This window comes from Brachyhypopomus gauderio, chromosome 8, assembly GCF_052324685.1.
Source record: "Brachyhypopomus gauderio isolate BG-103 chromosome 8, BGAUD_0.2, whole genome shotgun sequence".
Taxonomy (NCBI): domain Eukaryota; kingdom Metazoa; phylum Chordata; class Actinopteri; order Gymnotiformes; family Hypopomidae; genus Brachyhypopomus; species Brachyhypopomus gauderio.
In genome coordinates, this window is record NC_135218.1 from 9,406,977 (window position 1) to 9,431,818 (window position 24,842).

A 24,842-nucleotide genomic window follows, 5' to 3' on the forward strand; every position below is an offset into this window, starting at 1 on the left:
GTAAATAGGTAATTTAAACATGCATTTGATAACAGTAAACAAGAAAAGGCAACCATTTAATTTCCAGGGAATTTCACAAAAACAAAAAAGAGAGAAGTGTTTACATCCTTTCGCTCCCCCAGAACTCTTCTATGTCGTTGTTTGTAGGTCTAAAAGGCTGTGTGTTTTGTACACTTTCTACCTGTCGACTTTCTATGCCATTGTTTCTGTATGTGTGTTATGTTGTTTGAAGCATGTCGTACCTCTGGAGACGTATCTTGTTCTGTATGTGATGATACTTTGTCTTGTAAAGAAAAAGGGAACTGAAATGTGTCAAAATGTCCTATTATCTTTATATTTCTTTTCAGTAAAAAAAATTTACATTCCCCCCTTTGGCTGGCTTATCATCAAATAAAATTATACAAATGATCAAAGGCCATATGGATCATTTATTCCTATACCATCTGCATAAATGTATAAATGATGTATCGAAGATGTTCTTGCAGTTTGCACTAGTGGTAGGAGTACTGTACACATAAGTCAGATTCCTACGATGTCATCCCTGCATACACCAGAACTAGAAGAAGACATTAACTAGAAGATGACATACATAAACTATTTCTGAATGATTTACCTACCAGACCTCAGTGTTATATGCGTGAAATGTGTATGTGTGTGTACCAGCTTGGGCAAAGCTTGCATACGTACGTACGTGTGTGTGTGTGTGTGTGTGTGTGTGTGTGTGTGCATAAATGGTGGGGCAAGAGCAGGAATGCCAGTGGCGATTACGCCTCCATAGCCCTCTGCACCCGTGGCTTGTGCACTGCCTGCTGCTGCGATGACAGTCACCTAAGAGAGGAGAAGAAAGCACAGCAGCCCATGGGTAGTGATTATCAACATGGAGCTACATGCTCAAAGCAGCTCTGCAAGCTTTATTTCCCTCAGCAGACTGGCCATTATCATCTTCTCCTCTGATGGAACTCAGACTGTTCAAAGGACCGTATTATAAAGCTAGAGGGGAAAAGACAATTGTAGAAAACAAACATTTCTGTTCTAAACAAAAGGAAGGGCATTTAATCATTATGAGTATCGCAGTTTTGTCAACAAACAGAAAATATGACTGATAAGAAATATGTGAAATGAACGTCCAGTGTGTCATTAGATTCTTTATTTGTTTTTAATATTGCACTTTCATTAATATGACTTGCATAAACCAGAAGTATTAAAAACATGGGTATATTGACAAGCAATATTGCTATTCAACTGCCAGAAAATTGGATTGCACCAATGTTACTCATATTCTTGGATGCAAGTCTGGATCTTAGCCATATCTGTCTGAAGTGTAACGACCAACCGTGAATGCCCATCATATCATAGAATGGTCATACACTGCCCTCTAGTGGCCCATGTAGCACAGTACTTTCTTTGGATGAATCTTTGACAACATGCAGTGTGCCTGCAGTAAGCTTGTGCAGAGCAGAACAGACACACCTACCCTGGTCCAAGTCTTCTCCGCCCCCAGCACAGTGCTCACGGCCAGCTGGCACTGCGTGTGAGGTCCAGGACTGTTGCACAGGCAAGTGAAAAGAATGTAGAGACTATTGCTTATGGCTCGGCTTATGCAAAGACTGGAGGCAATTTTCATTAGGTTAGGGTTCACCTCTGTGTTGAGCCTCTAGTAACATGTGCTAAACATATTTGATTCATGACACATTATTATTATTATTATTATTATTATTATAATACTGTGCAAGAATTATTGCATACTGCGTTGTTCCAAATATAGTGGTCATTGATATATAATGTAATCGGAAGTCCGATTTCAGGCCTGACAGTCCAACTTTTCAGCTCCCTGTCCTCTGTCCAGAAGAAAATGCCTGGATGGACATCTGTTCTGGAGTGAACAAGTAGGAGCTTTCCACTCAGTATTATTTTATTCAGTATTATTTTAGCTCGTCACTCTGTGTCATTTCATAGCAAATGCCCTACAGCTCCCCTACCAGCTAACCAAAGAAAGGCTGAATGCAATGTTGCAAAAATACCAAAAACAAAAATGACTTCCATTGTCAGTGGTCACAAAGTGGTCACCATAAAGTTTCATTTCATGCCTTCTGTAAATGATGCCAGAGTTAAATACTGTAAATAGGTGCCAGGTTTGGTGACTAAAACATTAATTTATATTTCTAGGTAAAAGTGACATATCTCACAGCTAGCTAAACTTTTATGTCCCTTGAATAATTTTTCAGTGTAATACTTTAACAAAAGGCCTACCTCAAGATGTCAATACGAAAAAATCTAAGATAAGTAAAAACATGTTTCCATTGTTCACTCATTGTCCATGTTCAGTATTCATCTCTGTAGCTGTATCTTTTTACACAATATTTTGTCTTGTACATAAAAAGGGAACTGAAATATGTCAAAATATCCTATTTTCTGTATATTTATTTTCAGTAAAAAAACTATTTACAAAAGTGGAAGAAGTTCAGCGATAGAGGTGAGTAGTCGCACTACACATTTTGAGCAGTATATTGATGACTCAAGACATATTTCACTGAAAACATTTTACTGGAATGGAATTTAAGATTAATATGAGTGTCATGTGAAACTGATTGAGAATGGTATGGTTGGCTATTGAAATCCACTGGACTAGCGGTCACTGCTTGGTCAAAACAGGTCAGCACAAAGTTCATCCCAAGCGGAAGCTGCTGTAACTGGCATAAAGGACAAACGATATGTTCTGTATTTGTGTGAGGTTTACCAACGTGACCACGTGTCAATATCACTCCATGGTTCAATAAGTAGAGGTCTGTATATATACTGGAAAGCCCTTCTGTTCAGTCATGTTTCCTTAGCTGGTGTGTATTTTGCATTGGTGCTGAAATATTTGAAAAGGGTTAATGAATTTACTTCTTATAGCGAGAGGCTGTTCATGCAGAAAAGCAATAATGTAGGCGCTGCCGTGACGGTGGGCCTCATTCACATTCCCAAACAAGAGTAGACACAAACACACATAAACACAGGAATGCGCACACACGCAGTTATTTCTAAAGCGCGATGATTGTATTTGTGTTATCTGTCTAGATGCATGAGGATGTTGTATTCTACGTACTTACCCTGTGCTATGCATATTCAGTATGCGAATGGTAAAATAAATGCTATAAGGATGCAGGATGAAGTTGGTTGGCAACAGCACGTAGAGAACAGACACTCACATAACTGTGCGCATCAGTTATGACAATCTGATGAACTGATATGCACAGTATATTCATTTTTGTTTAGCAAACTACAGCCTCACTCTTCTGGATTTGCATCAAATGGAGACTAGATATTTTTTTTTTACTGTCATCCAAATATTTTATATGCTACATTTTCTACTTGAGACGAGTTTGGCGTACCATGAGCTAAGAAGACCAACCTTACAGACCAGGCCATGGTTTACACTGAAGGTATCAGCTCCCTGTCCTTCTTATAACCATGTGAGGTCCTGTAACCGTCTGTCTATCCTGTATCCATGCAAAAAACATCCAATCACCAGTGGATACCCTGTTACCCATCCTCCCTTTAAACTACAGTAAAGGTTCTAGTTCATTTGTAAGCCCCCAAAGACATAAGAAAAGTGATACCAATAGGGATATATCATTAGCTAGGGTTAAATACACAGGTGTTTATGTGACAGAAGCAGTAATAAGTGTGCTGTGTGTTTCAGCAGGATATTACTATTGGAATTCAATGTGGTGACATACTGGTTCCAGCACATACCTTTTCTTCAAGGCAATGATGAACTATACTGAAGCTACTGGTGTCATTAAGGTATTAAATATTGAAGAGATAGAATAGGCATTGTTGCTCAATTATGGGGGCGTATAAGGCCAGTCTAATTTGTCATCAGGTACCCATCAGGGTAGCTTTTTTGAATTAGCACAGTGTTCATTTCTAGATTGTAAACCTTCAAGATTTAGAGATTTAGTCTAAGCCAGAAATCAAACTTTTACTCAGTATCTGAGCAACAACCAGACTGCTGGTATTAAAACAGCCTTTTTAAGCCAAAGGTCTTCTCTCTTCCTGTGAAATGTGCATCTAATGTTAACATGAATGTTGACATACTGTGCTACACGTGTACAATGAGAATCATTCAGTTTTCAACTAAATCTACCAACATAATCTGCCATAATTTCTCACAAATTCCTGTACCATACCATACTCATTCTTTCTGTCTTGCTTACTGGTGTGGACACATTAAAAAGAGACTTTGTGACTGATTTTAGAGCACAGTGGCACATTTTACTTACATTCCATGAGGAGGAGACGACTCAACTGGCAGAAAATAGGGTACGTTTACACTGAAGGGGAGGGACGTGTCAGTTTGACTGCAGGAGATGGTTATGACCCAGGTCTGAACCATATACATTCACACACTCAAACAGCTGTGTCACAGTCTCACATACATACACTCACATGCACACACTGACACACAGAAGACATCACAGGACGCCACCACACGGCACACTGAGATTAACGAAACATTTTCCCAGTCCTACATGGAACTGAAGATAAGGATTTTGTCTTTTTATGGTTGTCATCTCAAAGCACTGGAGAAAATACAAGATTGACAGAGCGCTATTGCCTTAGCTTCATCATATCCTCCAAAGGGGTTTCAGACTGTACGTCACCATACGTCTGGCACAACAAACCAACCGCATCCTCAATGCGTGCTCATAATTACACACAGTTCTTAAAAAAAAACAAAAAAACATGTCTTTAAAATGCCTCCATTTTAACAAAGGGAAAAAAAATCCATATATTCAAGTGATAGTTCACATTATCGTTTTAGCATTTTGACAACCAAAAGAAACAAACAAAACCACCACAGGATATGATGAAGCAAAACAACTATGTGTACAATTAAACAACATCAAGGAAAAGCACTAATCTCTCAATCTTGTTTAACTGTGAGGTTTTGTGTAACCTATTCAAAAGGTTACAAACAAGGCTTTTGAAGTAGCCAATCAGAACTCTGCTTGTGTCTTTTCTCTAGTGTTTCCTAAATGGCACGACCAATCAGATATTCTAGACAGCACCATCCAGACTTTTTCCCATGGTGCTTGAGTTAGCCGGTTTGAGCAGTGAGTCCCCCTCCAGGTCTTGTTTGCCACACCTATAATGAAAGAAGATACTGTACTTACTGTACTGTACAATACTGTACTTACATTTCAGTGTCATTAATAAACATGTAAAAAACACATTGTATTTTATTTTTTAGCCAGACTAAATGAGATCCATCTATACCAGTGAAAAAATAGTACCAACACGGTGGGACACGAGTACCAACACGGTGGGACATGAGCATCAACACGGTGGGACACGAGTACCAACACGGTGGGACACGAGTACCAACACGGTGGGACATGAGCATCAACACGGTGGGACACGAGCGCCAACACGGTGGGACACGAGTACCAACACGGTGGGACATGAGCATCAACACGGTGGGACACGAGCGTCAACACGGTGGGACACGAGCGTCAACACGGTGGGACACGAGTACCAACACGGTGGGACACGAGTACCAACACGGTGGGACACGAGCACCAACACGGTGGGACACGAGCATTAACACGGTGGGAGACAAGCGTCAACACGGTGGGACACAAGCGTCAACACGGTGGGACACGAGCGTCAACACGGTGGGACACGAGTACCGACACGGTGGGACACGAGCGCCAACACGGTGGGACACGAGTGCCAACACGGTGGGACACGAGCGTCAACACGGTGGGACATGAGCATCAACACGGTGGGACACGAGCATCAACACGGTGGGACACGAGTGCCAACACGGTGGGACACGAGCGTCAACACGGTGGGACACGAGCATCAACACGGTGGGACATGAGCATCAACACGGTGGGACACGAGCATCAACACAGTGGGACACGAGCATCAACACGGTGGGACACGAGTACCAACACGGTGGGACACGAGCGTCAACACGGTGGGACACGAGTACCAACACGGTGGGACACGAGCGCCAACACGGTGGGACACGAGTACCAACACGGTGGGACACGAGCGTCAACACGGTGGGACACGAGCGTCAACACGGTGGGACACGAGTACCAACACGGTGGGACACGAGCGCCAACACGGTGGGACACGAGTACCAACACGGTGGGACACGAGCGCCAACACGGTGGGACACGAGTACCAACACGGTGGGACACGAGCGTCAACACGGTGGGACACGAGCATCAACACGGTGGGACACGAGTACCAACACGGTGGGACACGAGCGCCAACACGGTGGGACACGAGTACCAACACGGTGGGACACGAGCGCCAACACGGTGGGACACGAGTACCAACACGGTGGGACACGAGTACCAACACGGTGGGACACGAGTACCAAGCCCTTCCGCTATGTGTGCGGTGAGACTGACCCAGAGATTGGTCCATTGGCTGGGCGATCATTAGACTGCTGGTCCAACTCTGCGAGCAGCTTGAGTATGTTAAACGCAGCCTGTGAACAGAAACAGAGCGTGACGTGGTAGCAGGATGCAGCTGTGAATGGAATTAATTGGAGTTCAACACAGGTGACAGGAAGACAATGAGAAAAAAAAGACACTGCTAAGGATGACAGTGATACACAGACTCAAAAGAGCACTTGACTACAATTAGAGCATTTAGCAGACGCTCTTATCCAGAACGACTTACACAGAGTTTTTCATCTGTTTACAGAATTCACCCTAAATAGTAGCACAGATAGGTCAGAATAGGTAAAGATATCCTTGAGCCAGACTACTACTAAACTACAGGAATCAATGGCATTACCTAGAGGACAAGCTGGACAAGTTAGGTAATAAGGTGATAATGAAGTTAATAAAGTAAGCACAGGGAAACTGACACACAAACCAACAATGCCTAACAAAGAACAATTTGTATATACACAGGGGACAGTCCAGGGACAGCTGGGGACAGATACTGAGAGGTGCTGTAGATAAGACACAAGTGAGGTGGCTACCACTTAATAGGGATTTATTATTGAAATAAAAAATGGAAATGAATGATACCTATATGATGTGAACCTAGATTTCTCGTCAGATATATTACATTTACACTGGTAATAAACACAAATTAATAAATTTGTTTATAAATGCAGATAGATTCAATTTGGCTGCCATCAGTTGGCTGGATATTTATGTTAGCTACCTATCTTACCTATGCGTTAACTGCAACATGCGTTAACTGCAACTGCATCTGTCGCCACTGAACAGTCTAGGTTTTCTGCCATTTTTTCCAAATTTTGCAGACATGAGTAGCTCCTCCTTTTCCATTGTCTATTGTGTCCTTTCAAACCATATAAACCTACTGCATAATATATACTCAAAAATAAGTTAGTATTAGTAATTACTATGCAATGGGACACAATGTGGGAGGAGCATGGAAGCAAATCAAAAGCACATGGTGCCCAAAACACAAGGAAGCAAAGGCAGAGGTGAGAGGAGACGACTGTGACATACAGAGAATAAAGCACATCACACACACACAGACACACACCCACCACATTAAAGCACCGGCAGGGGTGTTTCCCCAATAAGTGAACACATTAGAATTTCAAAGACTCTTCTCCTGGATTAAAGCACAGTGTGTTACCAGGACTACACGTGTGGTGCCAGACGTACCATATCGTGGCAGGACTCCACATCCTTCCCTATGCCGTGGCTTATAAGAGGCGGCTGGGAGGAGCAGTTGATCAGAGACACAAACTCGTTCTTGTTGTTTTTGGGAAAGTCTTTGTATTCCACCTGCGATGGACACAAAGTACGAGTGAAGCTCATTCCTCAGTCCTGTTTGTGAACGAGTGCGTATGTTAACTGGGTACCTGCAGGCCCTGTATGGCGGACAGGTAACTCAGCTGTTCGGACGGTCTAGTGAAAGGCCCGTGGGGTCTCGGCGCCAGGTTTTTGTTGCTCTTCAAGATGCCCTCGGCTGTGGGCGACGTGCCGGCGTACAACAGCTCGTTGGCGATCATCGCCGTCAGTGAGACCTTGGCCTGGTTGGGCCGGCCGTAGTCCTTGGCATGGGGGCCCTGGATGGCACCGACCGCTTGTGCCACCTCGGGCACCATGGGCAGAATGCCGGCAGGAAGCTGCTGGTGGCTGAGGAAGGGCAACCGGAAGTCTTCCTCCTTTGGGGCTACATAGGGGCACACAAAAGACAGCGTGAGGCAGGAGATGTTGGGAGACGCAAAAGCACATGAATTGTTTTACAGTGAACTTTATCTTTTATTTATGACACACACCCAGGCCACCCTCTTCCACAGAGCTCGGCTCAAAGAAGGTCACTTTACGTCCATCTCCGGGTTTCTTCAGAGGTGGCTGTGCAAAACACAGAAACCAAAGACGAAACCTCACCTTTAATGCAGCGAAAAGCAAGAGCTAAAGCTAGCACCCAGAGAGCACTGCTCCAGTGACATCATTCTCATTCTTTTGGATTTACTGCGTTCTCCTACCTACATGCGGATCTACATTCATTGTGAAGGTTAGTTCTAGAGAAATCTAGACACCCATCATGGTTCTTGAATGAACAGCAAATAAACATTATTGGCCGAACCTTCTCATCGGTTTTCAGTGCTGGTTTGGGAGGCTGAGGCTGAGGCACTTTGAAGCCCAAGGTTTCCAGCATCTTCTCTGCAGCGTTCCTCTTGGCCACCTTCTTACTGGGGCCCATGCCTTCCGCAGTCTGACCAGAGACTGACACCTAAGAGAGAGAAGCACAACCTGCCCGATCTTGCCTTCTGAGTTTTTGTTTGGAAAATTTAAATTGTTCACACCACAGTGAAGCTGCTTCCAAAAGAAAAACAATTTAATAAACATCTGCACAGGATGAGGACGGTACCTGCATAACAAACTCCCTACGTCGGGGCAATCCTCTCTCAGTCACCAGGCTGTAGTCTGGCTCCTTCTCTTTCTTAGCCTGCTGGATCTGAGCCAGTCTGCTGATTGGATTTATGCCTTGCCCATATTCGGGACTGGTCTGCAGCTGAAAGTACAGGGGATTTATGTAATTACTCTGCTTCCCCAATCTAAAAGGGAAAAGAAAACATACTTCCACTTAAAAGACGCATAAAAAAGAACAAAGTGGCTGTACTATAGTGCATTTCAGTCAAAGCACCAGAAGGGGGCAGCACCTTTATAATGGATTTGGTTTTCTTTTTGATGCGCGGGGGCATCTTTTCCGTGACGGGCAGCTGTGGCAGCTTGCGGAGTTCCTCCAACACGGCCATGGCGGCCAGCTTCTTAGCGATCTTCTTGCTCTTGCCCTCCCCCTCTCCTGTGAACTCTCCCACAGTCACCTTGACCACAAAGCTCTTCATGTGAGGGGGCCCCGCCTCTTTCAGCACCTGACCAGGAGCACTACACCATTACTGATCTGTCTTGGGAAGTTCACTTGGTGAGAATATAAACGATCATGTAAAGTGATAACAGTCATTTAATGTGAATATGTTTTTGACTCGTATCTTGTTTTCCTTTGTTTTGCCAAACAAACAGTGAAAGCTTAATAATGTCAGATATCATTTAGGTGGCGAGAATCATTTATGGTAAAACTGGAGTCTACCTCAAAGTTCACAGGCATGTTCCGCTTCAGTGCAATCTCAAACACTTGGCTAATTTCAGATTTGTTGAGGTTTTCTTCTATAGGTTCTTCATTCATCTATAGACAGAAGCACATTAAAAAATATATTACGTGAAAATACTATATTCTTTTTTATATTAATAAGCGCTCTATTGCTAGTAAACATTTGATTGAACAAAAAATCTTAAGGCCAGCAATTTTTCTTAGCTCATTATCTTAAACACAAACTCCGACCGGTTTAAGCTTGTTTATTTTTTTATTTTTTACAGACTCACACGTGGTCAGGAGAATCTTGGTTGTGTCATTTGGACAGTGTGGTTAGGCCGGGCTGCAGCCTACCTCAGCTAGCTGCTGTAGCAGTGGCTCCTTCTGTAGGGATCTGACGGCTTTCGCAGCCGCGTCGTGCTTGGCGGCCTGCCGTGTACGGCCCTTCCCATGGAACTGCTGCCCTCCGATGGACAACTCCATATGATACAGCACAGGTGCCACAGGAGGAAATGGGTAATAATACCTGCGCAGGTAAAGAGAGGGCCATTGCAAACACCTGTGTTCTGAGTTATCGCCACTTTAATGTATCAAAAAGATGCCAGATATCAAGTTATTTGTAAAACGGTGTGTGTTTGTATAGATGGGTTGATTGCTTCTGAGCAAATGTCAGTTGTCCCAGGTAAACAAATGCGTTGAGGTTTAACTTTTCACCCATGGTGATGTTCACAGCGTGCACTTTAATCACCCTGAGAGCCTGTGCCAGTTAAACATATGGTGGTGGAAGTCACAACAGGATACAACTGAGCACATACTGTTGCATGGAGCGTGCGTAAGGGCCCGGTGCTCTGATATTGTAGTTGAATGTAGGTCTCATCCCTTGGTATGGGTCTATAGGTTTATAGATGGGCTTCTTCCCCAACTTCATACAAAGTGCATTCAACTCCACAGTGTGTGTCATGCTGTCTGCTGAGACAAAAACAAGTCGAAGAACTGCAAATACTCCCTGGCCTTCACGTGCCAGGCCAGAATACAACAAATCTAATTGTCTAAGAAACATCTGCATTTATTTAAAAGACAGTCATTAAAACGTCATTTAATATGTTACGACCACAAGACAGTATGATAAAATAATGCAATAGGACATACATTCAGGGCCCTTGTAGAACCCACCTGGGTTCCTGCCCTGGTGACGTGGGCCCCTGTTACTGGGTTTGGGCAGTGTGGTCTGGGAGAGAGCAGAGGCTGCTGCAGAGTGCTGAGCTTTCTTTATGCTGGTCCCCTCTGCGTCCCAGTGCTGGTCTCCCAGACTTAACTGCACAGAGAATATCTACATGCAAACAACACAGAGGAAGAGGGAAGAAAGAAGGCACTGGTGATGCAAACTGATACACAGAGTAAGAAAAAATTGATGGAGAGAGAGACATAAAAAGACAAACGAGAGAAGAGAGACGGCTGTGTGTGTTTGTGTACCTTGGAGTGGGCAGGTCCTTGCTCACTGAGTAGCTTGTACTCAGGTTGGATCTTATTGTAACGGGCTAACTCATTCACCAAACACATGGGGGTCTTCTCTTTAGGGTTTGCCATGTTACTTACTGAAACATACGATCAATGTCATTATTAGCCATTTTATTATTGTTCATTCATTTGATAGGTGTTGAACATTTGAGCTCAGAAGCATCAGGATCCCTTTATCGAAAATCGGAGCAACAATATAAATCTTAATCTATGCTCAGAGATGTATTATCACTACAGGTCTACCGCCATGACCAAAAACACAAGGTTTTCAACACTTTTCACCCACCTGTAGGGTTACAGAAGGGTGTGACCGAGGCAGAGGGCAGGGCGGAGCTTCGTAATGGGTGACTGGCACTCTCTGAAGGTAAGGAGCCAGTTGGACAGGGAATGCTGAATCCAGGTTGGGGAGGTGCCACCTGTAAAGGGGCGGGACTGGCCATAGGGTTGCCAGGAGACTGGAACTGAAGCTGGGACATTATGATTGATGTATTGGGTGCCACAAGACGATGCTTTGCAGTCTAGCAGAGGGGTCTCACAGAAGAGGGTGCGAGTGTTTGCAAGAGAAAGGATAGAGGGAGAGAGCGAGAGAGAATGGGTACTTTAATTGGAGGAAGACTGCAAAGCTCTGCCTGCAAAGAGAGAAGTGAATAGGGTTGATGTGGAGTCCCAGAGACAACAAACACCACAATAACAGCATTTTAAACATGACAGTCACCAACAATGCAATTGCAAGGAAAATCTTATTTTGAGCATAAGATTAATTAAGATTTAATAAGAGTAAACAACCACATAGCGCCTACAGATACCGTTAGATTCCATATCTATCCAGTCAACAAGTCAAAGCAGGCAGTCAAAGCACAAATACTTGACAGCTAACTACGGGCTGCTGGCTACACAAATACTTGTTGTGTCACCTTTTTTTTTAAAGTACTACAAAGGAACCAAAAAATCACATTAGACAGCCAAGTACACAAACGCGTAGCCTGGAGGCTAATCCGAGAAGTGTCATCTGTCAAAGACGGTAGAAACGACGTTAGAACGGCTCGCGCGCGCTAACGTTAGGTGAGGGGAACGGTGGCCGCCGTTAGCTTTTGTTATAGCCACCTAGCTAGGCTAGCTTTGTATATTTATATATATTTGATAAAAAAAAAACATAAGGCAATCGGATGGATGAGACAAAATATAGCCGTCTACCACCTTGTAGAGCAGGTGGAGACTGTGACATTTGTCTTTGGGGGCCAGGAAGGGACCAGAAGACGAAGCTAACGAGGGTTAGCCCGCTAGCTTCTGCTCGGCAAAATAAGAGCCGAGCCTCATATTCGCCACAGCGCGACCTCACCTCGTTTCATTTAGATCCGCTTACTCCCATGAATAACGACGTTTTTAGCTCGGCATTTGCTTGATTTGATCCAATTATTTTTAAAGGGAGGGCTACTGTGTGTGTGTTTTTGAATTAAAAATATATATGGGTGAGGTAGAGCTAAGGAGGTAAGACAGGGCAAACACTAAAGAGAATCGCCTGATTTTCCTCCCACTTCCAGGAAATGACATCAGGAGCAGGTTTGTGAGGTGATCTGTGTTTGGGGGGGTTATTTTACTCATTTAATCACTGTTGCTGAAATAAAAAAAATTTCACCAATAATACTGCGTTGTTCTTTTGTTTTATCCATGTCCACTTTAATTATATACGCTAGAACAAACACAAAAGAAGCGCAAGTCATGTGCACTCCAGTCGCTGACATGAACACGTACATATTTCCTTTGTCAAATGTTATGTGGTAATCTTCAGGTAAAAGTACAAACCTATATTTCTGCCATACATTCGACCATACAAAATGCAAAAACACCGCATTATCAATAAAATAAAGGTAAGCAAAGCTTATTCGTCAGCGTTATAAAAAAATATTGGTAAAATACTACTGTGTTGCATTACCATTTATCCGCCTGGTGTGTTTTCACTCCATAAATAAGACATCAAAGTGGTTAAAGCCAGATCATTTTCTAGCAGATATCACTCAGAGGGGCTTTTCTACACATCTATTATTTTGTGAAGAGTAGCAGTTTAAATGCACATGTGGTTCAACAATTAAGCTATTCCACAAAACTGTATTTCATATTTCCAATACTTGAGACGGTCACCACAAAGACGAAAAACCCATATCAGTAGTTATAAACAAGCTAATGCATTTGTGAGAATTCCAGTGCTTCCATATTAACATCCACTTCTCTGACACAAACAAGCTGACATTGTTATTGCTGTAGAACATAAGTGTACCATCAGCGGCTTTAGATACGATACTAGATTTGGTTGAAATATAATCTTGCATAAATAAGGGTCCTGAGTCTCAGCTTTCAATGTTTAAGACTTAGAGGTTGTAGGCCTGTCGGATGTTCAGAGTGTCTCTCATCATCAGATCTCGGAGTCTCCACAGTGCGTCGACCATCGTGGTATGAGCACCTTTGCTCTTCAACCAATGAGAGGGAAGACGGCTCTCCTGCTCCCTACTGAGGCGAGAGTCCTTCCTTTGAGCTAAAACAAACCAAAGGAAAAGCAAATGTTAGAAAAAATAAAATAAACTAAATATATTTATTTAACTCCCTCTCTCCCCTCTTACCCTTAAGAGTCTGGTCCCATTTACTGATAGTGGGAACATCTGCACTGAGCCCTTCTATGTATTTCAAGTAAGCTTCTGAGTGCAGAAGGCGCTGCGTCTTGGGTGGAGGGGCTACAAATATGGGCGTGTTTGGCTGCTGGGAAGGCTGACCCTGGCCTGGGTACGGCGGGGGGGCTGGCTGCCCAGGGCCATAAGCACCCATCTAAAGAGGAAACAGCATTAACAACTACACAGACACAATAAGAAGTAAACACAGAATATGAATGAAAATCATTTTGACCTGTATCCCATAAGGGGTCCCGTGACCTGGACTTCCTGCTACACCATTAACACCAGGGCCCATTACACCTGGTGAGAGAGGCAAGTAAAATGAGTGGTTCAGTAGTACAGGGTCTAGTCATTAAAGGTCAGTAATCAGCAATCATCCCCAGAACTGTACAGCGATGCAAAAGGGATACGTTAATCTTACAAAAGGAACATAAAAATTCATGGCAGTAGCTTCAGTTAGAGGTCATTCAGAGAATTGTTAGTTGTTAGCAGTGGTGCCTGTGTATACACAATTTGGGTGAGGTCAATGTGAAGAGTGTCATGATGAAGCCTTTTAATTAATGCTTAAAAATAATGATCAATATATCAAAAAAGAAAAAATCAGTAATAGATGCCACTGCCATCATAATCACTCAGAATTATGCAGAGAAGACCAAAAGCTCACTGGAGTGTGTCTACCGCCAATCATTCACCTAAGAACATCATATCATTAAGCAATCATTTGTGGACTGTGACAAGTGTCTTTACTGAGTTCCATTTCTTAACTGATTTTGTATTGTGACCAATGTAAATACGAAATCTCCTTATACAAGAGTGCATTTCTTTGACCACTTAATAACTGAGCTAGTCAAGGACTTGTAAATAAGTAAGACATTTACTAGACCATAAGATATTTACTACAACCACCACCACCACATCAATTTAAATTTCCTGTAATCCAAGGTTGAAGTTGATTTTATTTAACTTTTTTTTTATTTTACTTAACACACAATATTTAAGTCTGATTAGCTGGTGGGATTTCTGGCTTGTAGGATTCTTCTTACCCGGAGAGGGCATACCAGGGTACCCAGTCATGCCTGGTGGAAGGTAGTGGTGGGGGGGCAGCGGGGCCACCCCCATGGGGTGAGGAGATGTGCCACCCATACCCATCATGCCCTCAGGAGGGCCCTGCATAGGCATGAAGGGTGGGCCATAATTTCCCATCATGCCTTGGGTGAGAAGGGAGAGACAACACAAAAGAATCCATGCAATGATGACATGCAAATGTACCTGGACACATGCACTACAAAATAACAGACAGACATTACAGTCTACAGAAAGGTGAACTAGAGAGTGAATGTAGGTGCAGAAAAGAAGCATGGCATGAGTGAGGTTAATGAATAAATAAAAAGTGATCATGCAGAAACACAGGCCTTATCCAGTACACACACGGACTCACTCACACTCAGACACACATCTGTTAAGCTAAAGTCAGCGGTATGACTCATATCAAATGCAGTACATCTGTGGGGCACGCACGAGTGCCATACACAGAATGAGTCGTAATACGGATGAGCTCAGTAGGTGACGGTGTTTTTGGTTTAGTGCCCAGACGCTCTGCCTTTGAGTTTGACTTGGGGAGAAGGGTGAGGGGGATTGGGCATTACCTGGCATTGCTTGGTTAAGCATCCCCATAGTGCCCGGGGGAGGCACGACCCCCATCAGCGAGGCGACTGGGGTACCTGCTCTGGGGGAGGCATGCTGCTGCTGGTACACCCTCTCTCGCTCCTGCTGCTCCACTAGTTTAGCCGCCCGTTCTGAACACAAAACAACATCGGACGACTGGAACACTTGCCAACACCTGAAGAATTTCGCCAGATCCGAGAAGCTCCACAGTGCCACAGCCATTTTCTATAGACTTTCTATATAACAGCAAGAATACACAAGGGATTATGTTGTCCTTAATAAAGTACAACTGAGCCAATCCCTCGCCATGCAGCAGTCCCTTTAAAGATCAACGTACCCTCATAATCTGCCTTCTTGGAGGACTCCAGGTTCCTCCACTCGGTCCCCACAAGGCGACTCAGCTCTCCAAAAGAGAAATCCGGGTGACGGGCTTTGATCACAGCCCGCATCTCACTGCTAAACAGGATGTAGCCACTCATGTTGATCTTCCTTTTGGCCCCCTCTTTCTTCGACAGACCTTTCATAGATTTTGGTGTGGACTGTGCAGAATAAATCACCGGACAATGAATTAATGCCAAAACACATCATCATTTGTTGAAAGTCAAGTTGACAAGCAGGTAGTTAAGTTTAAACATTGGCAATAAAATGTGACTTGAACCTGCACCGGTCTAGTTTATCTATTAAGACCAGAAAACTAAGTTGCTTTGACTTAAAATGTCACATTTGTGAACGTTTAGCATGTAGACGTGTGTGAGAGAGTGAGACCTGTGGTGGAGTATAAGGCATGTCTAAGTCACTAGTCAGTGAAGTCTGACTCTGAGGCATAGAAGGTGTCTCTGGTGCTTCATCATCCTCTTCATCCAGCTCATCCAGTTCTTCATCTAGGTCCTCCATGTCTGCAAATTTAGTTTCCAACTCTTCAATCTTCTTATCCAGCAGAGGAGATGGATCCTTCTGGGGTACGATAGGTTTCCTATTGGGGAAAGCTTAGAAATATTAGGCAGCAGTCACATCCAGATGAACATTTGACTAAGCAGTCAAGATGAAGTAAGGCAACTCGCCGTTTCCAGTTATTGTTTGATACAGTCTCAAAAGGTAGTTAACAGGAACGTGGATATTAAAAGTGACATTCTATATCAAGTAACAAAAACTCCGCAAAGCTAAATGTTAAGTAGCAACACGAAAAACATATATGCCCAGCGTGGCCTGCTGCGTTTTGAATCGTCATGCAAGAGCACCTGAAGTAATAGATCTCATCATCCACCACTTTAGCTGAGAGGGAAAAGCGCTTCAAGCCTTTAAATTTTTTCATCTGCTTTTCGCTCTCATTGTAGCGGCTCATGCACACGTGCACATCCTCCTCCACAAACTCAGTGGGCCTACAGGACAGGAAGTCCTTAAATGAGGAGACCACGCACTTCCCTGTGGAGAGGAGAGAAACGATACCAGAGAGATGATGGTTTAGAAATTAGAAAGAAAAAGATACAGATAAGCTGAATTTACAAAATTTAGAATCGTTTCCATTCAGAACAAAACAAAACTTATTTTGGACTTTCCAAATTAAACACATTTAGCCATTTTCTTCATGTCTGGATAAGAGTAGCAGGAGATGATATTGCACATTGGCTGCACATTGATACTGCACAACTGGCTGCCGCTTCTCTCTGGTGTGTGAATGGCCGCAAATGTTTGGTCATATGCTACCTGTGAAGTGACCTTGGGTTCTTGAACGGTGCTATATAAATCAAATGTTTAATTCATTCATTCATGCACATTTTGAACATGTCATAACACGCCCCATCAGAGTGGAAGCGCTATACCCAGGATGCAGGACATGGGACATGTCTCCTCCACGTTGCTGAGGAACACTTCACGCTTGTAGAACATCTTGGTGGGTTCGTGTTCCGTCTCCTCTGGATGAACGAATATGGGCCCAAAGAAAAACCCAGTTCCATCCCGCACCCACATCTTCTCAATCCTGGCCACACAAAATCACACAAGGGTCTTCTCGTGTGGCTGACAAAACTTCAACACCAAGCTCTCATTTCAGACAGGAAGGAAGAACGAACGGTTAAGAAGCTGGAAACGAATAGAACGTGTACACTCATCACCTACCTGCCAATGCGTGGCCGAGCAAGCCCATGTGACTGAATGTAGACACAATCGCCCACTTTGAGCCACATGTTATTGTAGCACAGCTGTTCATAGTACTGAAAACCAGGCTCACTGCTGGCCACGTCTATAGGAACGTCATCTCTCTCCTGTGAATACCAAGTGTAGAAATCACAGTGAGCAGAGATGTTTCATCAGATGCATGTTTCCTTCTACAATCCGCACTCATGTCAGGTCATAACGGCACATACTTTCTCGATGAAGCCACCGTGATCGCCATCGGCGAAGTCTACCAACTTGTCCTGGTCCCGTTTTGCTGTCGCAGCAAACATCGATGCGACTCGGATGACAGGTAAAGGAACATCACGGGGGACTAACTTCATGGTGCTGGGGGGCATGGCCCAGATTTTTATCTTCTTGAAAGATTTGGTTCGCGTGATGTAACGAGATTCACAGACAAAGACATCTTCAGGTCTGAAGCCCTCGGGTTGATGTTTGAAATAGTCCTGAAGAAAATAACACATTAACAAGAGAATTACTTAAAATTGCTAAGTTCTCACATTATGACAGAAGAACAGACAACTAAATATATTTCACCATTTACCTTCACACACATGACCATACATTTCCCAAGAATTTTGCTGAATGGAACTCGGTTGTAATAATCGCTTTTGAATACTTCCTTTTCCAGAAACTTCCGTGTTGCCAGGTGAAAGGTCTCACTGGGGCGGTAAAACCAGCAACCGTACATCCACTGGTCACCTGGGGGCAAAATTACACATTCTGCATCTGAAAAGTATTCATGCATTAGTGGTGCTGGCTTTCACTTATTCTCTTTAAAATGTTTAGCACTAAAATGCAAATTTTCTGTTTTAAAATGTTAGTAGGACTTCATTCAAAAGGTAGTGTTCATAAGGCTACATCTACATGAGTCCTTAATGACAACTGACAAACATGGATAACATTTTGCCCCCGTTTGTCATGCAGATCTCTCATCTTCACACTTAAGTTGAACCAAAATTTTAATATCTAGTAAGCAGAAGAGTGTGATATAGCACAAGAGCTTAGCATATTGAACTTATTTTGACTTCTCCCCTGAATGATAAAGTTCACAAATACAATTAGGTTTGGAAATAACAGTATGAAACCCAGTGTAGTGAGATATGGTTTTGCCCAGGGGGGAAACAAAAAAAAAACCCAGAACCAATGAAAAGGCAGAAAGAAGATCAAAGCAGAAGGCTCGCTCACCAGCCTCATCCTTCCAAAGCTTCTCTATGCAGACAATGTGCGGCTGCAGGGAGGTTTCTGCTGGCTGCACGTAGACATAGTCCCCCACACTGTACATGCTGTTTTCAAAACTGCACTCCTGACTGTAGGTGCTCTGAGGGCCTGATGACCATTGCACCTCAGAAGGACCCTCCGTTTTCTCATCCTCTGAAAGAACAGTTAGCCATCAATGTTCAAGCTATTTTTCCCCTCAAAACAAGACTTCGACAGTAATCGTCTGCCTTCACATTAAGAAGGTGAATATCTCTCACACACACACACACACACACACACACACACACACACACACACACACACACACGACAGCTGAGATCATCTTGCCTTTTTTGTCCTCCTCGCTTTTGAGTCGGTCCTCCTCCAGTTCCTGAGGCAGCTTCTCCCTCTTCTCCTGGTCTACGTCTGCGTGGAGGTGTTTAGAGGTGTAGCTCAGTGCTGGCGACAGCAGGATCTCGCCATTCTTGCACAATTCATCTCGGATCTTCACAAAAAACTGCTGCAACTCCACCGAGTCCTCGAAGATTTCAGAGTCAGTTCTGAAGAGACAGAGGTCGTTAGTCACTTTTCCCAAACCACTAATAAACCTGCGCTACCACTTCAAGGACACCACGGCTTCAGTAGAAGAACCTGCCCTTGATAACTAGATCAAAAGCTCACTGCCCACCTGTTGAGGCGCCTGGCCTTCTCCAGAACCTCAAAGAACTGCTCCTGGAACACGTCGAGCCTGCTGTAGCGGCCGCGCTCCACGTTGTTGCGGACGAGTTCCAGGTTGAGCGGCGGGTCCTCGGGGTTGCCGGGGTCCACGGCGGGCACCTCGGCCAGCGAGTCGCTGTAACAGCGCCCCTCATCATCCTGGTGGCCCATCACCGACACGAAGAGATTGCGGATGAGCTCGCGGACGGGTCGTGCCACACACACTCCCCCCCTCGCCCCATCCTCTGCCTCCTCGTCTTCTTCCAGGCGTAGGCGGGCGTCCAGGAAGGCCCGGTGCAGCAGCAGGGCGTCGCGATAGATGAGCGACTCGGGCTCGTTGTACGTGCAAGCGTTGTGGAACATGAGCACGAACTCCTCAGCCATGGCGTCAACGTCCTGGTACCGGCCCTGGGTCATGTGAGCACGTATGCGCTCCATGTCGATAGGACGCTTGATGGCGGCATAGTAGTCTGGCAGTTCGGAGCGGGAAGGCAGGCGCAGGAACACGGCGCTAAGACGGCGGCCGCGCGAGTCCGTGAAGTTCCGCACGGCATCGTATAGTTCACTTAGCTTCTGCTGCAAGGGCGTGGCCTGCGATCGGGACTTCTTGGGGGAGGAGACTCCCCCGCTCCGCCCTGTGGAGGAAAACGCATGTCAGAAAACCTAAAAACAACAGGCACCACCCATTCAGGAGCTATTGTGCATTGTTAACGTACAGGAGATACAAGTCTCTGACGTACGTAATTTAAGCTTGGGTGAGCCCACGTCGTCTTCTTCAGGCGGTGGCCCGAGCTCCTTCTGTTTCTCCTTCACAAGTTTTTCCAGGACGTCCGAATCATTGTAAACCTGTCGGTGAGCGAAGCAAACGACATATTTGCCGCGCATCCGTGTCATCTCGCCACGTTACTTTACACTACTCCGCATCTGTTCATACGAGGATCCCGCACCTGAGAGCCTTCCTCGTTGTAGTGGCGTGCGTTACGGAACATGAGCTTCATGTCGCCCATGAGTGCCTCCTCGTTGCTGTAGCGCTCGGCGCGAATGTTGTGCTCTATGGTGCGGAGGTCCATGGGCTCCAGGATGATCTGGTAGTAGTCGGGGTAATCCTTCTTCGACGGCTTCACCATGAAGAGGTCGCAGAGTCTCCGGCCGCTGCCCGCCTCTCGTGCCTCGGTGACCGCTGCGTACAGTGCCTTCATCCGGTTCTTCTTGGTGTTTTTCTTATAGCTGAAAGAAGGAAGGATCAGCATTACCACCGTGATGGAGCAAACGACAAGGAACACACAGAAGGATTGAGACAGCTCTACCTTTTCCTCCTGCCGCTAGCTGTGTCAGGGGTCACCGGGGACAGCAGACCGTCTCCATCATCATCATCTCTGAATTCTCTCCGTTTTAGCTAGAAAATACATCAACAACGATCATATACTACAATGTCATCTCAGTAGCACACAATACAAATTGACTCATAAGATCAGCTTCAGCTAAGGCCCAATACCATTTTATACAAGCCATTTTTTATAGCTGAAAATATTCACCTGTATTAATTGTTGCAATTTTTGAGCGCGCTTGTATATAGCAGAATTGGGGACATTGTAGCGTTTTGCATTCTCAAACATTGTTGTAAGGTCTGCTTCCATCTGCTCAACTCCCTCATAATCACCATTCCGCATGTTATCCCTGTGAAGGTCACAGATATCATGGTCATTTATTGTGTTTTAATACAGACCAACCTTTGAAGCCCGAGAGTGGATGTGATACAGATGACTGGTACCTGATCTGCTGAAGAGAAATGGGGTGTTTGATCTGCTGGTAGTAGTCAGGATACTCCCTGCGCGAGGGCAGCTGAAGGAAGGGCTCGGACAGGAGTTGTCCCTGGGTATTACGTGCCCCACGCACTGCCTGGTACAACTGGAGGATGGGGTCAGAGACACTCTGAGAGTGCCCGCTCTCAGCATCGGTCTCCCCCACGTCGTACCTCACAGAACCTGGAGATGCACAAACAGAATTAAAAGTAAAGAATATAACAAAACAAACACTTTCATTCATCCAGAGACATGAGTAATCCTCATCTGAAATAAGAAAAGTGTATAGTTAAAACATTCAGTTGAGAATGCTGAAAAAGTGTCCAAGTGCTAAAACCTGACAGGAGTATTTAGAGGTACCTGAGAGAAGAGAGTCTTCATCACTCTCTGAGCCAGCTTGCAGGGCCATAGTAATAGCGGACAGACGATCACCCTGAACAGACCTCCGGTTCCTGTCAGAATACACAACGCAATCAAAGTCAAAGACCAACTTCTCTCTTCAACGAAGCAAACATTTTTATAAAATCACCAGTGGGGGTACCTGATGCGGAGGCTGGACTTCGTAGGTTCAGCCTGTTCAATTTCGGTCTTTCGCTGAATGAAAAACTTCTTGATTGTGTTAGCATCCTTTGAACATTACACAAAGAATTAGAGCCAACAAGGAAACAACACTGAAACTAGACTTAACTATTTGATATTGGGGATTATATATATGTGTGTGATATTACAAAATGTAACAATATTTACCTTAAAAACCTGGGATCCTGGTTCATTGTAGGTTTTGGCATTTTTAGTCAGAAGATCAATGTCCTTGGCCATGGCACTGATGGATTTATAGTGCCCCAGCTGTACCAGAACAAATATCATAGCTATAACGGTTCTTACTTCTACTAAATAGATGAATATTCCAGGGGTAATTAGTGCAGTAGCTGCACAGTTTAAAAAGAAATATGGTAATGTATGAGCAAGTAACATACACACCTGTATCCTCTGAGCTATGGTTCTTAAGTCTATTGGATCTTTGATTATGGCATAGTAGTCTGGGTATTGCTGCATATAAGCAGAAAAATAAAATGATGCAGATAACACTAAACATTTTAACAAAAGAAGAATAAAAGAAAGTAAGTTGACATTTGAAGGTCTTACCAGTTTAGAAGGGAGTTTCTGGAAGAGTTCACTAACCAACCTCCCTGACGAGTCAGTGTATGATACAACAGCCTCCAAAAGCTGCTCTAAAACTCCTTTCAAATAGTTGGGCGATGCCTGCCATTCAAACAGAAGTCAGGAGAAATACCATTGTGTAGCTACTCTTTATCTTGTACGTTGATCCTGTTCATATTGCTACAGGTAATGAAGAACATTAAAGGGACTCTTGACCTCCTCTTCAGTGGAGACTCCAGGGTTCTCGGAGTAGTCTCCCTCCTCTTCCTCATCCTCTTCTGCCTCCTCTCCATCTCCGCCACGCAGGAGGGTATTCTTTGTGGCTAGAAACAGATCCCACAACTTGGATGCAGCCCTGTGCTCAGGGCTGTCAGTCTAAGACACACACACACACACACACACACACACATCCTGAGTCAAGCTCACTGGAACCATTTCACTGTAATCACAACTATTAATAAAACAAATACTTTATTTTGCAGAAATTATCAACAACACTATTAATGCTACTAATAAAAACTGTAGACACATTAACTGAAGCTATAATGAAAGTGGGAACTTGGCTCACTGCAACAGCAGGAGGGTATGATTACCGAAAAGTAAGCTTTGGCATTGCTAATAAGCAGCTGGAAGTCGGCAGTGAACTGCTCTGCATCCTGGTACTCTTCTGCCCGGAGCTTCTGCTGAATCTTCATCATGTCAATGGGCTGGCTCACCACCTCATAGTAATCTGGCTGGTTCCTAATTACATGCATAGGGTTGAGAATTACTAAAAGCACATTCACTTAAAACCCAATATTTGAAACGTCAAAATGTTTGTTTAAAAGATGCTACATGTTTAAACTACGTTTTTAAAAAGTGCAAATGTCTCATACCTCCTTTTTGGAGCACGAACAAATAGCTCACATATCTGTCTCCCCTGCTCATCTTTGTAATCCCTGACGGTGTTGTACAATTCATGGCAAACAGCAACCTAAAGAAATTAAGTCAAGTTAATATTTACTGTTGTTGTGAAAACAAGAAAACTATTTTTACTCAACATATTATCCTGGGTCTTTGCTTCAGTGAAGCAAACAGGAAAATGTATTGAGCGAACTCACTTGATCAACAGCAGTGGTGTTAGACACCCTCCTCCTCTTCCAGCCACTGACTGGAGTGGACGAAGTGGCATCATCAAAGTCTCCACTCACACTGCTGGAGGGAGACGTTATGCGGCGCCTCTTGGAGCCCATAGGAAGCACCTGAAAATGTTCCACATGTAAAGCAACACTTCTATACACTGCAAATGATATTTCACACAGCCTTTATTAAATTTACCTACAATCACTTGTGCTTATCACAGAATGACCCCTTGTCAAGGTAAAAAAGCAAAAGCAGTCCGTTTTCGTGTATTAGTTGGCCAAGTTAGCTGATTGGGTAGCTTAGTTTCCTCATCAAACAGTAAACCAGCTAGATAAACAGTAAATAGTAAACAAATAGTAAACAAAAACATTTCATTGGACGTGAGCCGTGCGGTCACTGGTGACAGTACAACTACACCAACTAGCTCACTAGACCAACTGTAAACCAGCTGGATAAACAGTAAACACCCACTCGCTCACCAGTTGTCAAGCTTAACAAATACGTCCCAACAAAAGGAACATGAAGTATTGGGATTTAAATATATTCGAAATCGCTTTTTTATCACTTTGAATTTTAGCTAACCAGTTATATATTTTTTATTACGGTTAGCCAAACACCTAGTTAGCAGGGAGGCTAGTTTTCGGTTGGTGCTGCGCGTGAACTCCTCAAACAAAAGAGCGGTCGCGCGGTGTAAGCTGCTACCAATGTTAGCCGCTAGCTAGCCTGGCTGCTTAACTGCATGGGTGAATAAAACATTTGATGTGAGATTATAGGCCAAGCTTAATGTGAATCAAATAAATAAACATTGACTGTGACTCACCCGCATCAAAAGTGTTACTGTTTAAATGGTTAAGAATTTTCTCACAAGAAATAGAACAAGGAAAAATGTTAGCCAGCGAAGCTAATCTTGGCCTAAAGCCCCTCCTCTTTTTTTCACGTCACAGGAAGTGCATTGGTCTAAAAGTCTTTTCAATAAAGTAAGATGGTACGGGATTATACTTCCGTTCTTCAATTTATTCATTCATTCTTTCTTTTGCGTTTGTACGACTTTTAGGTTTTACGGTTTCAACAACATTTCTAGAAAATTGTATATATTTATTTAATGTTAAATGTTTTTTTGTTTATTACTTTCGTTACTATTCAACACTGAACATAAACATAAAGTATGCATCAATCTGGTCATAAAATATATTAATAAATAGGCATGAGTTCTTACACAAAATAT

At 43.9% G+C, this 24,842-nt stretch overlaps 2 protein-coding genes across 10 annotated transcripts; both read right to left on the bottom strand.

The window, feature by feature from the left end:
• Positions 1–4,235: 4,235 nt before the first annotated feature.
• stau1 (staufen double-stranded RNA binding protein 1) lies at positions 4,236–12,658 on the bottom strand. Of its 4 annotated transcripts, none has more exons than XM_077014275.1 (15): positions 12,455–12,658; positions 11,402–11,744; positions 11,071–11,192; positions 10,747–10,927; positions 10,413–10,566; positions 9,952–10,123; positions 9,595–9,690; positions 9,167–9,379; positions 8,875–9,018; positions 8,590–8,736; positions 8,279–8,354; positions 7,859–8,172; positions 7,659–7,781; positions 6,417–6,496; positions 4,236–5,134 (listed from the first exon to the last, which is right to left on the bottom strand). In XM_077014275.1, the coding sequence occupies exons 2-15, from the start codon at positions 11,589–11,591 to the stop codon at positions 5,047–5,049; spliced, it is 2,100 nt and encodes a 699-aa protein (XP_076870390.1). In that variant the 5' UTR covers positions 11,592–11,744; positions 12,455–12,658; the 3' UTR covers positions 4,236–5,046. The 4 variants fall into 4 exon arrangements, with proteins under 4 accessions (XP_076870390.1, XP_076870394.1, XP_076870393.1 ...); XM_077014279.1 differs by having other exon boundaries at positions 10,413–10,563; positions 10,771–10,927; positions 12,455–12,657; XM_077014278.1 differs by having other exon boundaries at positions 10,413–10,563; positions 12,455–12,657.
• Positions 12,659–12,758: 100 nt separating this feature from the next.
• Positions 12,759–24,560, bottom strand: pbrm1l (polybromo 1, like). 6 transcript variants are annotated; one of them, XM_077014270.1, is made up of 31 exons: positions 24,097–24,281; positions 23,817–23,944; positions 23,596–23,736; positions 23,371–23,468; positions 23,089–23,236; positions 22,712–22,870; positions 22,481–22,597; positions 22,316–22,384; positions 22,082–22,180; positions 21,876–21,961; positions 21,695–21,786; positions 21,304–21,517; positions 21,068–21,209; positions 20,840–20,928; positions 20,480–20,759; positions 20,273–20,378; positions 19,504–20,167; positions 19,164–19,375; positions 18,804–18,989; positions 18,160–18,317; positions 17,807–18,061; positions 17,559–17,704; positions 17,264–17,421; positions 16,682–16,865; positions 16,209–16,416; positions 15,781–15,982; positions 15,425–15,574; positions 14,822–14,986; positions 14,011–14,078; positions 13,731–13,932; positions 12,759–13,645 (listed from the first exon to the last, which is right to left on the bottom strand). In XM_077014270.1, exons 3-31 carry the CDS (start codon positions 23,725–23,727, stop codon positions 13,482–13,484), a joined length of 4,953 nt encoding a protein of 1,650 aa, XP_076870385.1. In that variant the 5' UTR covers positions 23,728–23,736; positions 23,817–23,944; positions 24,097–24,281; the 3' UTR covers positions 12,759–13,481. The 6 variants fall into 6 exon arrangements, with proteins under 6 accessions (XP_076870385.1, XP_076870387.1, XP_076870384.1 ...); XM_077014272.1 differs by lacking the exons at positions 23,817–23,944; positions 24,097–24,281 and adding an exon at positions 24,438–24,560 and having other exon boundaries at positions 15,500–15,574; XM_077014269.1 differs by lacking the exons at positions 23,817–23,944; positions 24,097–24,281 and adding an exon at positions 24,438–24,560.
• Positions 24,561–24,842: the final 282 nt, after the last annotated feature.